Source organism: Rana temporaria, chromosome 2 (genome assembly GCF_905171775.1).
Source record: "Rana temporaria chromosome 2, aRanTem1.1, whole genome shotgun sequence".
In the NCBI taxonomy this organism is placed as follows: Eukaryota; Metazoa; Chordata; class Amphibia; order Anura; family Ranidae; genus Rana; species Rana temporaria.
In genome coordinates, this window is record NC_053490.1 from 384,100,566 (window position 1) to 384,115,851 (window position 15,286).

At 41.9% G+C, this 15,286-nt stretch overlaps 1 protein-coding gene across 1 annotated transcript in view; it reads left to right on the forward strand.

Moving 5' to 3' along the window:
• Positions 1–15,286, forward strand: part of LOC120927325 (protein DSE2-like) — a 66,884-nt gene that overhangs the window by 14,093 nt on the left and 37,505 nt on the right. Inside the window, exon 2 of the mRNA XM_040337914.1 lies at positions 202–277. Coding sequence (XP_040193848.1) covers positions 211–277 — 67 coding nt within the window. The 5' untranslated portion in view covers positions 202–210. The remainder of the gene's footprint in view (positions 1–201; positions 278–15,286) is intronic.

Consider the following 15,286-nt stretch of genomic DNA (forward strand, 5'->3'; position numbering starts at 1 on the left):
AAAACAGCAAAAATTACAGGACACAGTTCCTACTCATTGCCAACGTCAGGCACCCTACATGTTTGGTCTGTTCTGACTTCATCAAAGGGAAACCCCCTATAAACCAGTATATTTGGTTTAGTGCACTTATCTTTTTTTTTTTTTTTAAGTCAGAGCTGCAGAATTTAACACAACATAACAGTCATCCTGTCTCTTCAATAGGGATCAACAATGATTGGAATAAAGTACCTGTTGGGATCTCTAATCCTGGTTATCTGTGTCAATGAATACCTTTTGGGTAAGTGCACCACGTCCACGTTTATTAGCATGTAATATTCACATCTAACGCAACTGTGTGCAATGTTTTATTGAGGATGAGGATGTTTTAAGATTTAGGATACACACTAAACTTTTGTATCCGCACTTTCCTGTGCAATGGATTTAGGAGTTAAGACTTTCTCAAATAAAGTGTATTTTATCTGTACACCAGTGCAAGCATGCAATAGTATAAATGCAATATATTTTAGAGGAGCCCCCCATAAATCTTCTTTACACGCTCAGCTCACTGTGAAAGCTTGTGACTGGCTATCACAGTGATCACCCTGTGAACTCACTCCTGTATTCTGTATGTATCAAAACTGGAGCAGACAGAATATGAAGCAGCAGTGCAAGACAACCAATCAGCTTCAATCTTTCCTTTTCGAAGCTTAACTGCTTGCCGACCGCCCACCGTCCTTTTACGGCGGCAAGTCGGCTCCCCTGCGCGAGAGCCCGTCGTATAACGCCGTCTCTCGCGCAGGCCACTAGGGTCGGCTCTTGCGCAGGCCCCCGACTCCCGTGCGCGTGCCCGGCGGGCACAATCGCCGCCGGGCACACACGATCGCTCGTTACAGAGCGGGGACCGGGAGCTGTGTGTGTAATCACACAGCTCCCGGTCCTGTCAGGGGGAGAAATGCTGATCTTCTGTTCATACAATGTATGAACAGAAGATCAGTCATTTCCCCTAGTGAGGCCACCCCCCTACAGTTAGAACACACCCAGGGAACATACTTAACCCCTTCCCCGCCCCCTAGTGTTAACCCCTTCACTGCCAGTGGCATTTTTATAGTAATCTAATGCATTTTTATAGCACTGATCGCTATAAAAATGCCAATGGTCCCAAAAATGTGTCAAAAGTGTCCGAAGTGTCCGCCATAATGTCGCAGTACCAACAAAAAAACGCTGATCGCCGCCATTACTAGTAAAAAAAAAATATTAATAAAAATGCCATAAAAATACCCCCTATTTTGTAAACGCTATAACTTTTGCGCAAACCAATCAATAAACGCTTATTGCAATTTTTTTTTTTGAAAAATATGTAGACGAATACGTATCGGCCTAAACTGAGAAAACAATATGTTTTTTTATATATTTTTGGGAGATATTTATTATAGCAAAAAGTAAAAAATAGAAATTTTCTTCAAAATTGTCGCTCTATTTTTGTTTATAGCGCAAAAACGAAAAACCGCAGAGGTGATCAAATACCACCAAAAGAAAGCTCTATTTGTGGGGAAAAAAGGACGTCAATTTTGTTTGGGAGCCACGTCGCACGACCGCGCAATTGTCAGTTAAAGCGACGCAGTGCCGAATCGCAAAAAGTGCTCTGGCCTTTGGGCAGCAATATGGTCCGGGGGTTAAGTGGTTAAAGCAGAGTTCCACCTAACAGTGAAAGCTCCACTTATCTGTCCCCCCCCCATACATGCCACATTTAGGGGAGGGGGTCCCTGTTTTACAGGTACCCATCCTCACTTTCGAGAGTTCTCTCTACGACGAGATCACTCAGAAGTTCACCCCCCTCCTCCTTCCCCCACTGCCAGGCCAGAAAGAGCAGCATGCTTCACACATGCACAGTAGGGAACTGACTGTGAGGCCGAAAGGCTTCACTGCCGGTCTCCCTTATCACAAATGGCGGCGGCAGCACCTGAGAGCTGGTGGCGGCAGCACCCAGCTCTCGGGTGCTTCCTCCGCCATTTGGCTGCACAGCCGGTTTCCCTTACCACGAATTACAGCGGCAGCATCCGAGATCTGATGGAAACATCGGCTGGGGTGCCAATATTGCTGGATTCCAGGACAGGTAAGTGTCCTATAATTAAAAGTCAGCAGCTACAGTATGTGCAGCTGATGACTTTTATTTATTTTTTGAGGTGGGGGGGGGGGGGGCGAAACTCCACTTTAATTAAACAAGCTGAAGATAGAAGCTGATTGACCACCATGCACAGCTGCTCCAGATTTTGACTGCTCCAGTTCCAATACATTCCCCCCATTTAATCTTTTTTCCTAGCCAAAAGAGAAGAATGTAACAATAAATAAATAAAGTGAAGAGAAGAATGTAAAAAATAAATAAGGATAAAATAGTTTGATCAGGACTTGTGCTTAGTGTCAGGGTCCTGGCCAAAGGAGCACGTCAGTGTTTTTAGGAGTGATTAAAAAAAATGTTTTACTTAATGTCGGCATCAGTAGTAGTGTCAGTGTGTTTAGGTTGGATTAAAAAAAGACATAAAAAAATACCACAGCAAGTCTTCCATAAAAGTCCAAAGTGGTGTATTGTGGTCACGGCAGACCCGAGGTGTGCAGATGCTGTCTCACTCTCACCCACTCCTCAGACCTCTACTTCCTGGTTCAGCGTATCGCGTCAAATGTTAGTCATGATGATTGCCGACATGCCCCGACATGTTTCATCATACAGACTTAATCATGGGATTGGCTGCACAGCATGGCAATCAGTCTTCTTATACCCTCACATCAATCACGTACGGAAGTGTACAGACTGCGCCTGCGCACACCTCATGTCCCCATTTCCGCAATGACCCTGCTACATCGATTCCAGGCGGACAGAGGAATAATATACAAGGATACATCACAAGCGCAAACAGATTTCTCATGCTCTATACACTTCATAATTAGTTAGGCATATCGGCAGCTGAATATCGCACCGTGGTAGCACCCTAAAGGTGCACATCTCCAGATACCTGTCGATAATGTTAAAAAATCAAGTATCATAAAATATAATAAAATTACTATTTTAGTTACATGGCTGAAATGATGCATAGATATCAATATAATTATCTACAAATGATTCCCCATTTCCAGGGAAACCAAAAAATGAGAAGATCACAATATATGTAGCCAAAATTAAAAATTAAATAGTAAAAAAATTATAAATGAACTCAAGGTGAGTGAGATGATGTTACACTAGTAAACATCCACTGGTAGGTAGTAACTGTAACTGTAGTAACTGTAACCTATCTCATACCACTCCTTTATTTCCCTACATGTTACAACTACTATTATTCTTCATAAGTTATATATGTTCATTAAAGGTTGCATGCATAAATTAAATACTTCATCCACGCAACAATTCTGCAAAATCTCATTTCTGTATTGCTACTACACAAAGTCTAATTCGGCCTAATCATAAATTATACTTATTAAAAACTAAAAATTATTAATGAAGCAGTTGAGGTTGACCTCGATGTTCAACCCTCTGGGAAAGAGGTATTTCAACAAAAAAATCCACGAGTTTCCCTTTGGGACAAATCCCTCACCCAGTTTGAGCCCCTCCAAGATGGATATATACAGTCAATCTCACAGAATTGTAGTAAGGATGGATCATGATCATGCTTTTCTTTAAATTATATTTAAAACCCTTTTTAATATTTGCAAAATGTTCCGGAGTCTTTTTGTTCTCCCTACATAAAATAATCCAAAGGACCATATAAATGATAATAAAGTCTCGATGCAAGCCACCACTTATCAATATAAAATGATAAGGAGATATTTTACCACCAAAGGTAGGCCCAGTTTGTCCTGAAAAAAAAAAAAAAAAACAAGATATAATTCATCTTAGTACACTCTGTAGTTGCAATGATCTGGACAGTTTGCTAAGGATTTGCGGACCATCCGCCATCGTTATACATTGGTACTTTGACATTTAATACTGTTGTTATGGCAGCAGATAGCTGCCATAACCCCGGTATTTTTAAAAAACGGCGGGCGGTCCTCTTCAGGATAAAAGTGGTCTCTGCAGCGGAATCCCCACAAGATCACTTTGGTTTGCGCAAAAGTTATAGCGTCTACAAAATAGGGGATAGTTTTATGGCATTTTTATTAATATATTTTTTTACTAGTAATGGCGGCGATCAGCGATTTTTATCATGACAGCGACATTATGGCGGACACATCGGACACTTTTGACACCATTTTGGGACCAGTGTCATTTTTACAGCGATCAGTGCTATAAAAATGCACTGATTACTGTAATAAAGGCACTGGCAGCGAACGGGTTAACCTGTAGGGGGCAAGGAAGGGATTAAGTGTGTCCTAGGGAGTGATAATAACTGGGGGCGTGGCTACAAATGACATGTCACTGATCGCTGCTCCCGATGACAGGGAACAGACGATCAGTGACATGTCACTAGGAAGAACGGGGAGATGTTGTGTTTACACTGACATCTCCCTGTTCTTCAGCTCCGTGACACGATCACCGGACACCGGCGGACATTGAGTCTGTGGGTCCCACGGGCATGGTCATATAGCTCGCGATTTGCAGGGCACCACCACTCGTCTGTCGACGTAAATGATCGTACGGCGGTCCTTAAGCGGTTAAAGTGGTCCTGTCATGCTTTCTTTCTATCACAAGGGATGTTTACATTCCTTGTAATAGAAATAAAAGTGACTATTTTTTTTTTAAATGGACAGTGTCAAAATAAAAAATAACAAGTAAAATAAAGAAGAAAAAAATAATTAAAAATTTAAAGCGCCCCTTCCGCCGAGCTCGTGTGCAGAAGCGAATGCATATGTAAGGCGCACCTACATATGAAACCGGTGTTCTATCCACACATGTGAGATTTTGTCATGATCGTTAGAGCGAGAACAATAATTCTAGCAAAATACCTCCTCTGTAACTCAAAACTGGTAACCTGTAGAAATTTTTAAACGTTGCAGATGGAGATTTTTAAGGCCAAACTTTGTCACCATTCCACGGGTGGGCACATTTTTGAAGCATGACATGTTGGGTATCAATTTACTCGGTTTAACATTATCATTCACTCATTCTTTTTTTTTTATTCACATTTTTTTATTTTTTTCCAAAACAATTGCGTTTGTAAGACCACTGCGCAAATTCAGTGTAACATAAAGTATTGCAACAACCGCCATTTTATTCTCTAGGGTGTTTCAAAAAATATATACTGTAAAATGTTTGGGGTTCTAAGTAATTTTCTAGCAAAAAAAAAGTTTGAAAAATACATACCTCCCAACTTTCTGAAATAGGAATGAGGGACACCTATTAGCAAAAGTATGTAGGCATAGTACACACCCCCTGCCACACCCCCCAAAAAAATTATTGGTTAAACCCACAAGTGCTTTTTTTACCACTACTATTCCTTTATATTGGCTTTTGGAATTTACAAAAGCAGCAATTTACAAATTGGATGAAAGGTTTAGCTCTGGAAAACACTTTTTTGAAAGATAAAAAGTGCATTTTATATACGACTATATAGATCCAACGCTGTATTCTGGCCTAGGCCAGCAAGGTGGCAGCACGGAAAGGGTCCCCGTTGGCTTGCACTACACTGTTAGTGTAGCGCCAGTCTTATGGGGTGAACTGGGCTGAGAGGCAAATTAGTCTAGCACGCCCATAAAGTGGCCGCACTGCTTCCGGTATTCAGGAGGCTGGCATACCGCAACTGTGGGGGGGGGGGGGGTGCTGCTTTTAATTTTGACTGTCCTATCATCTTGGACCACAAACCTTCCTCACTGTGATATATGTTTTATGCTGCACCATTGGCATGGTTATATCTTTTTAGTCCTCTCCATAAAGTTATCAGAAATTCGTGCTTAAAGTAGAACTATAGGCAATTTTTTTTTCATTTTGGATAGAGTAGGGGAGGGTTATAGCCCCTGCCAGTTTATTTTTTACCATCCCTGTCCCATTGCAGAGATTTCCCTTCACTTCGTGCCCCACAGCTAAACAGGAAGTCAGAGGAGATCTATGCAAATTAAGGAAATCCATTGCCCACCCCAGGCCTTCAGAACTAGTGTCCCCACTCAAATTTTTTAGCACAGGTCTTAAACAGAAAGGAGTGTGGCCTTGACAGGAAGGGATGGGTCATATTTAAATTAGGGATTGCACGAGTTTAGTAAGGCCTAGGGCAGCACAAAACTTAAATACACTACTGTATAGATCAGACCAAAATGAGGGACAAATGAGGAAAGAGGGACAGAGGGATATTGTTCCAAATGAGGGACAGTCCCTCAAAATTAGGGACAGTTGGGAGCTATGAAAATAGGCCTGGTCCTTAAGTGGCTAACACATGTCAAAGTTTCAAAAGAGTGTTTAGGCGTTAAGGTTTGTTTTTACCTCATTAAAGAGTTAAGAAAGCAATACAAGCAGCAGTAACGAACAGCGAACAGAAGATATCAGTTTATTTGGAGATCATTTACAATTTACTTTTATAGATTACCATTCTTTTGCACTAGAATAGGGTGACCAGACACCCCCCGGTTTCCAGGGACAGTCCCCTGATTGAGAACACTGTCCCCTGATCAAGGTTGTCCCCGGTTTTGTCCCTGGATTGGACAGGGACTGGGGCAATTTCAAAGAATAGTGCAGTGCAGTGCAGAATAAAAAAAATATTTCTAAATTACACCCCCCCCCCCGCACTCCTACTAGCTTAGGGGGGGTCTATGTCTTCCATTATCTGTGCCCCTTTCTGATGATCATGTGCTGGTCGGAGAGGAGGGAATATTTCTTTAGTTTCGGGTGCCCATTCAGCTTCGCTCGCATGTTCTTCTGCCTTGGCTCAAGTCCCGGCCTGCCGCCTGCCTGCTTATCTCCTTGCATTCCCTGGCAGAGTGATCTTTCTCCGCTCCCCACCTAGTAGTAACCGGGGCCCAGAGAGTAAGACTCGAAAGGTTGTGAGGTGGGTGGCGCCGATTGCCGCTATTACTAATAAAGTAAAAAAATGTCCCCGGATTTCATTTTAAAAATCTGGTCACCTTACACTAGAATCAATATCAAATATAATTGTAAGTGTCGGGCCCCCTTCTAATGACCACAACAGTCTGCAAAGATGCTTTCTCTGGATTTCCAAAGAGAAAGAAGTGAGACATCAAATGATTCAGCTAACCAGCATGTGCCCAAGACTGATCCAAACTTTCAATCTTTTACAGTAACCAGATTTCACTTCAAGATAGTCAATTTTGAAATAGGATTACAGTAGACCAGTGTTACCACTGAGGGCAAAGTAAACTTCATGCACACTGGGCATTCTTGGGTGCCAGGTATCTGGAGGCCCCTAATTTTAAAGGGGGTTTTCAGATTCTGATTGCTCCCCCCCCACACCCACATACGCCCACATCCCTTTTAGAAAACAGAATGTGAAAAAGAGGATCTTATACCCTCAGTATGAGGATAATATGCCTTGCAATGGCAAAGGTTTTAACATTAGGGTTACAGGTTGCATTCTGGCAATAGATTAGATAAGATGCAATTCCTTCCTTAAAATGCCCCAATGTTTTATTACAATAATTTTTATATCATAAAATTTGCTAGAGAATTAAGTAACACACACCCCCTCGTTTTCTTTAGAAAGAGTAACTTTTTCCTATCAGTTACAAAGGTTTTACAGGACCACACAACAATGTAGCGAATCACAAAACAAATGATCACAAAATGGCTTCAGCTGTCTTTCCATCCAACAGGAAAACCTCTCTAACATGTTTCACCCGTGTAGGGCTTAATCGTAGAGGCATGTATGATGGGGAAGTTGTGGGCAGTTTTTTACCCAGTGCCATTTACAGTGTATTAATGGTGCTGGATAAAGCACCATGGGGCGGTCGCTACACCCATTAATGGGTGTAGCGACCGCCCCATGGTGCTTTATCCAGCACCATTAATGTGAACTGAGCCAAACCGAGACACTGGGAGGGTAACTAATCATAACTAGAGCAGACAGAATTTGGAGCAGCTGTATATGACAACCAATCAGATTCTAACTTCATCTTGTTTAGGCAAGGTTTGAAAATAAAAGATAGAAGCTCACTGGCTGCTATGCACAGCTACAACAGGTTGTGTCTTCTCTAGTTTTAATAATTTCCCTCATATACAGAGCCAGTCCAAAGTGGCTCTTTACATTGGGATAGCTGTGAATGGTCATAGAGAATCCAATCACAGTGTTCCCCAATGCAGTTCTTATATCTGTAAGCTTGCCCTTCCTGTTACAATGGAGATATGGATGGAAAGAGGACCCTCCAACAGCTGCCAGGGGTTTCTGTTAGGTGCACACGAGTGAATGGCCAGTAGAGCTAACTCTCTGCTGCTGGAGAGTCACTGAAAGTGACATAGTTTGAGATTTCGATGTGTTGGCTATTTTGACAGAACACCAGTACTAAAGACGCTTACACACGGTTGGAATTTCCGATGGAAAAACTCAGATGGGAGCATTTCATCGCATATTCCGACCGTGTGTATGCCCCATTGGACTTTTTCTGTCGAAATTTCCGACGAACTTAGATAGAGAGCTCGGAAGCATTGAACTTCTTTTTCTTGCCTCATCGTAGTGTTGTACGTCACCTGGTTCTTAACGCTTCCGATACCCCTTTGAAAACGTGTGTTGGCACGAAATGCATCAGGGATGACCTCATTGTTGCCATCGTTTTCCTGATATGCGCTGTATTCCTTACCGATATGTAAGTGCACATTTTTTATTAAATTTTGATTGATTTTTACTGTGTCACACTATGGCGTCCCCCCTTCTCTTTTTTACATTCATGTGGGATCTGTAAACACGGATGTTTATCTCCTGCAATTCCTGAGTGAGAGGTTCTCCAGTCTGGTTCCATGTTCCAGGAATTTCGCTTCACATCCATCCACCCATATTCCCATCCTGCAGAGACTTCATACCTAGTGTTCAAACACTTATCAAGCCCGATCGACTCTGGAAAAGTAATTTTCACAGAGTCCATTCATTCTGGTAAGCCTGCATCTATACCGGTGGTGGGATTTCTTTCTTTATTTGGAATTCTAACTCCATTCACATTCGCTTCATCACTGAAAGTTATTGTTTTAAATCACTCGATTCCGGTTTGAGTTGATTGGTCTTTGGACTATATGATATTCACTCATCACGTGGCACCATTTGGACTTTATATGTATATTGTTTGACGTATTTTTTCCTTTTCATGTGCATTTTTCATTTATTTTGTTTATGCAAAAACTATTTTTCTGACTTCATTGTCACATTTATTTTGATTGTATCAGAGCGCTGCACTCCTTTGTCCACATGGTTCTTAACGCTCGAAAGTTCAGAGAACTTTTGTGTGACCGTGTGTATGCAAGCCAAGCTTGAGCGGAATTCCGTTGGAAAAACTATCCAACTTTTTTCCAACAGAAATTCCGCTTGTGTGTACAGGGCAAAAGAGGTGTCATCTCACTCACTGAGTTGTGTCTGGAGGAAGCTGGAAGGAGGCAACTGTCCTGGCAACTCCTGAGTAGTAACTTTAAAGCGGATGTGCCATGAAAAAAAAATATTAAAAGCCAGCAGCTATAAATACTGCAGCTGCTGACTTTTAATATTAGGACACTTACCTGTCCTGGAGTCCAGCGATGTCTGCAGCAGAGGACGAGCGATCGCTCGTCACTCTGCTGCTCCCCCCGCCATCCTCAGTGAGGGAACCAGGAAGTGAAGTGCTCCGGCTTCACTACCCGGTTCCCTACGGTGCATGCGCGAGTTGCGCTGCGCCACTGATTGGCTCCCAAGCACAACGGGGGGAGGACGGGAGGTGGCGTTCTGCCCGCAGTTTACCCGAAACTGTGTGGCTGGAAGTGGGTGCAAATACCTGTCTTTAGACAGGTATCTGCACCCCCCTCCCCCCTGAAAGGTGTCAAATGTGACACCGGAGGGTTCCAATCAGCGTGAGTTCCACTTTAGGGTGGAGCTCCGCTTTAAGCTGATTCCTGAAGCTGAGTGCTGGATGCTACCAAACATTGCACACTGTCGCAGAGTAACCAGATGCCCAAATTCTTGCCCCATGGTCCACAGCTATGGGGCCTTGGACTGTTCACTGTTAACCATTACATAACTGTTAGAAGACCTGTCCTCTGTATACTGGTTAATGCTGAGCATTTTTTGAGTATCCTATCCTCCAGTCCCTCTTACAAATTTACAAGCAATAAACTACATAAAGATAAACCTTGACTGTTTATTGGAGCCGGAGTGTATGGGCTGTTGCTTAGGTGAATGGCAGTCTGTGTACTGTTCAGGAAAGGACCAGGTAAACTCAGTGGCTCTTGAAGGGGTAGCACTACATCAGTAAAAAATAATAAGCTGTCAGGAATTATCTATCACACCAGAGGAATAAAAAGGAGATATGGGTGTTAATAGAGGAGGGGATATAGACAATAAAAGTAGCCAAATGAATGAGAATAACAATTCTTTTAAACATATCCCACACAGAAATAATATTTGGAGGGTTAATGCTGCCAACATGACCTATAACACTTTCACATGGACGTAGAACCCTTCTGCATTGTGAAGACCTGTTTTGATTTTTTTTTTAAGCAGAATGGAGCTGTACACAAACAGCTCATATAAATGAATTAAGTGGGTGTATGGACTCACCTGCCCAACTGTATTTGAGAGGTATGCAAGGATGGGTGCATGGCCCCGAATACAGACAGTGGGGGGAACTCAATAAAGCTGCTGTGCCACTTTTCTGGAGTTAATCCTCTTGTTAATATATTGTGCCAAATTAAAGAATCATATACAACACATTAAAATCTGACAGCAACTCTTGCACCAAATTCAGGTAGTCCTAAAATGAGCTTATTTCATGTTGTGGTGCAATGAATGTACCAAATTCAAAATAATATACTGACAATTTGTAGCTTACATGTATACAATATATGGACAGACAGATAAGAGAAGAAGGATACATAAATAGTCAAATGACAGAAATATGGCAAAAATGGGACGAATTTTGGTTCTCAAAAAGAATGATAGAATATCTATAAAGGGAGAGTAAGGAAGAGAATGAAGAGGATATGAAAATTAAGTATAAAATTGAAGGGGAGAGAACGGTAGGGATGTGGGTTTCCTTTTTTTTTTTTTTTTTTTTCTTGTTGTTGAGTGTCTGGTGAGAGATAAATGAGTATGAGGATGAAAGCAAATGGAAGACAGTAGGATATATGTAGGTATATTTTGTAAGAAATTTTGTCTTAAAGGTAATGAGAGTTATGGACATTGATCACGGTTCTATATATTGAATAATGAGTAGGAGTAGATATATAATGTGCTAGAATCTTGTTTGAATGTAAATGTTTAAATTTTTTTGTACTTAAGAAAAAGACTAATAAAAACAAATTGAAAACAAAAGTGGAGCTAATTAAGACCAACTGTCTTTTGGTGTACAGAAAGAAACTGGCGCAGGTTTTGCAAAAGTGTCTCATGTGCATTCTAAAAGTGTTGTAGAATGCACAAAATTCACCAAAGTACACGTTCTAGACAGGTACATGAATTTGGCTCATTCTGCACCACTTTTGGAATGCATGAGAGACACTTTAGCAAAATCTGTCTGTGCCAATCTTTATGAACTCCAGGGTGTCCAAACACCTTATGGCCTGCTATGCTACTCTAAAAAGATAAACAAATGGCTCACAACACGTGTACAGGGCTTAGTGTCCATGTGAATAAAGCCTAAAAATAGAGAAAATACAGAAGATATGAGAAATAGTGACCCAGCTTAAAACCACAATTTTAACAGAATGACTTAAATTTTTATTCATATTTAAAAATTATACGAGACCTAAGTGCATCCCCAACATGTCAGAACGGCTGAAGAATAGCTTTGTTTTTGTAAATAGTCTTTCACAAAAAGGTTTTGCCTTTTGTTCTTTTAGAGAAAATTGAGGGTTACCAAAAAATTCATTAGATTGTTTGAAGTTTACTATTAAACACTTTTTTTCTGTTTGGGGGAAATATTATCTTCAATACATGGAGCAGCCAAAAGAGCAAAATATAATCTGAGCATGTATAATGTATTTATAGGGAAACAGAAAGAGCTGTAATCTATGGAGTAGATTGCCCTCTTGTGGTGGTTTCAAAGAGCTACATACCTGTAGATGATTCCCTCCTGACATGGAAAGGTGTGATGAGTCTTTACGCAAATATAAAGCTAAACTCAATAATAATTAATTAAATACTAGATTTTCCTATCAATACAGTAAGAAAAGGATTTCCTTTTTGGACTTGAGTTTATTTGTTTATATCAAAGAGTTTTATATGTTTGACTATGTATTGACTACATTCCTTTTAAAAGTTGTCATTTTTCTGCTTAGGTTAAAGTAGAATTAACTACAAAGACAGTGCCAGTTTGGAGAGGGAGAGAAGGTAGGGCGGATGCTATCTCTCCTAAGTAGAACTAACTCCCCCCCGTCAAATGTCCTTGCAATAAGGACAATAGCGGGGGAGAAATCTCTACTGATGGCCAGGTGGTGCTACAAATGTTCTCCGAGTATTATAAGGCATTGTACAAATCTAAAGGGGGGGCTGGGAGAGGAGCAATGGAAAAGTTTTTCCAGAAAATAGTAGTCCCTACCCTGCCAGATAAAGATAGACAGGTCCTAGAGGCACCAATTACCCTAAACGAAATACAGCAAGCAGTAATCGAGATGCCAAACCAGAAATCTCTGGGCCCAGATGGGCTGCCTATTGAGGTATACAAGAAATTTGGCGAGATATTGCTCCCAGAATTGCTGAGGACCCTGGAGGGGGCTGAAAGGGGAGGGACACTCCCCCGTTCAATGTCGGAAGCGACTATCATAGTAATTCACAAGGAGGGAAAAGATAAACTGATGCCCTCATCCTATCGCCCAATTTCTCTGCTATCTACCGATGTTAAGATCTTAGCTAAAATCCTTGCAACACGCCTAAATAGATTTATCAGTAACCTTATCCACCCAGACCAGTCAGGGTTTATACAAGTATCAACATTAGAAGAACGTTTTTAAATATTCAAATACCAACGGATAACGTGGGGCCCAGGGCGGTGCTATCTCTTGATGCTGCCAAGGCTTTCGATAGCCTCGAATGGACATACTTATGGAAAGTACTAGAGAGCTTCGGCATCGGACCTCGCTTTATCTGATGGGTTAAATTGCTGTATAGTGAACCAAGAGCTAAAGTTAGAATAAATAATGAGACGTCTGAAGTTTTCCAGCTGGAGCGAGGGACGAGGCAGGGGTGTCCTCTATCCCCCCTTCTATTCGCCCTCGCTATGGAACCACTTGCAATTATGGTCAGGGCGAGGTCGGACATAATGGGGTTTAGAAGACACCAGGGGGAAAATAAGATCGCACTTTTCGCAGACGACGTTTTGGTTTTTCCTAGGCAATGTTGAAACTAAACTAGATAAAGTGATGCAACTGGTAGACGAATTCGGCCAGTTCTCAGGACTGACAATCAACTGGGAAAAATCCGCTTTGCTACCATTGGATCCAGTTGATCTTCAGTTTCTGCCTGGCGCCTCACAACTAAGCGTGGTCCAAAAATTTAAATATTTAGGGATCTGGATAACGAAGGACGTTACCCAATATGCTAACTTAAATCTAGATCCGTTGCTACTGAAATGGAAAAATAAATGCGATATCTGGAAAAGACTTCCTCTGTCCGTAGCAGGAAGATGTAACTTAATAAAAATGCTATGGCAACCGCAATTATTATATCTGCTACATAACTCGCCAATATGGCTAGGACAAAAGTGGTTCCAAAACATAGAATCGCTATTTAGAGAACTTATATGGAAGGGAGGTCAAGCCAGGATAAGTCTGCAAACACTTCAACTCCCTGTAAAAGAAGGGGGTATGGCGGTTCCACACCCAAGGCTATATTTTATAGCGTCACAATTGCAACAACTGGCGGGGTGTGGAACCGCTGAGGGAGAGGGAACCATTAGCCAGCTGATGCTAACAGGAAACCCCCATAAATTGCTAGTGGAAGCTTTAGAAGCAGATTTCTTCCCCCATAAATACATGACCATAAAACTAGCTCTTAAAGTATGGCATATTACAAAGGCATTACTGGGGTATGTAGGTCCAACAGAATTTTCCCCCTTATGGAAAAATAACAACTTACAGGAAGTAATAACTACAGAAGAACCGGGAGAGTGGAGGAGACAAGGTATAGACCGCCTAAAGCACCTGTTTGAGGGTAATACCTTGAAAACATTCTTAGAATTAGCAAGGGAATTTAATATTCCAAACAAAACATTTTTTAAGTACTTACAGGTTCGTCATGCTATCCAAGCACAATTCAGTTCCCAAATAGTTACATGGGCCCAGATCCCCGTCCTTCTTAAATTAATCAAGGCAAGGACAGCTATGGGCTTGATATCAGCAATGTATGATAGCTTGGGTGTTAGAGCGATAAGTAGAGCGGGTCCGCTCAAGAGTAAAGCGGCGTGGGAAAGAGACGTGGGAATAATATCTTCCGAACAGTGGGAGAGGATCCTTCAACAAGGTGCCTCGGTCTCAATCGCCCCTGCCCAAAGATTGTCCCACCTGTTTTTACTACATAGGGTATACCATACCCCGCATAAAATGTTTAAATTTGGGTGGAGACAAAATAATGAATGCCCAAGATGCAAAGATAAAGGGGATCTCATACACATGGTCTGGAAGTGCCCCAAGCTCTATAGTTTCTGGGTTGAAATAATAGAAAGGATAAATGAGATATTTGGAACCTCCCTCGACCCAGTGGCTAGGATTTGTCTCTTGGGATTCATAGAGGACACAAGAGTAGCCCAAGGCAACCTGGAAGCAGTATTGAGATGCCTCTTCCAGGCACGAAAGTTGATAGCTCAAAAATGGCAGGCACAGACTCCTCCGTCAGCAGAAAACTGGATAGCAACTATGAAATTAACAATTTCAAGCGAAAGAGTGTACTTCACTAGACAGGGGAATTACGGGAAATTTGCTAGAATATGGGGACCGTGGCAGAGGGCTGCTGGGAATACCTTATAGGGGAATCCGACGACAGATCCTACGGGATATCACACCCCCCCGCTGGAAACGGTTGCTATCCGTCACGGTAGGGGTGAGATTGCCGGGAGCTCCTTTAAGGCGACACACTTTCCAGGAACTTTTGGCCTCCGATACCAATACAAAGAGATAAATGAAAAGGTAAACGGCCTCCTCTCTTCGCGATTAACAGATCAGTAAATAGGGTAGTACGCTTCTTAAGGTAGCAGTTGGGAGGGGGGGATGGGGGGG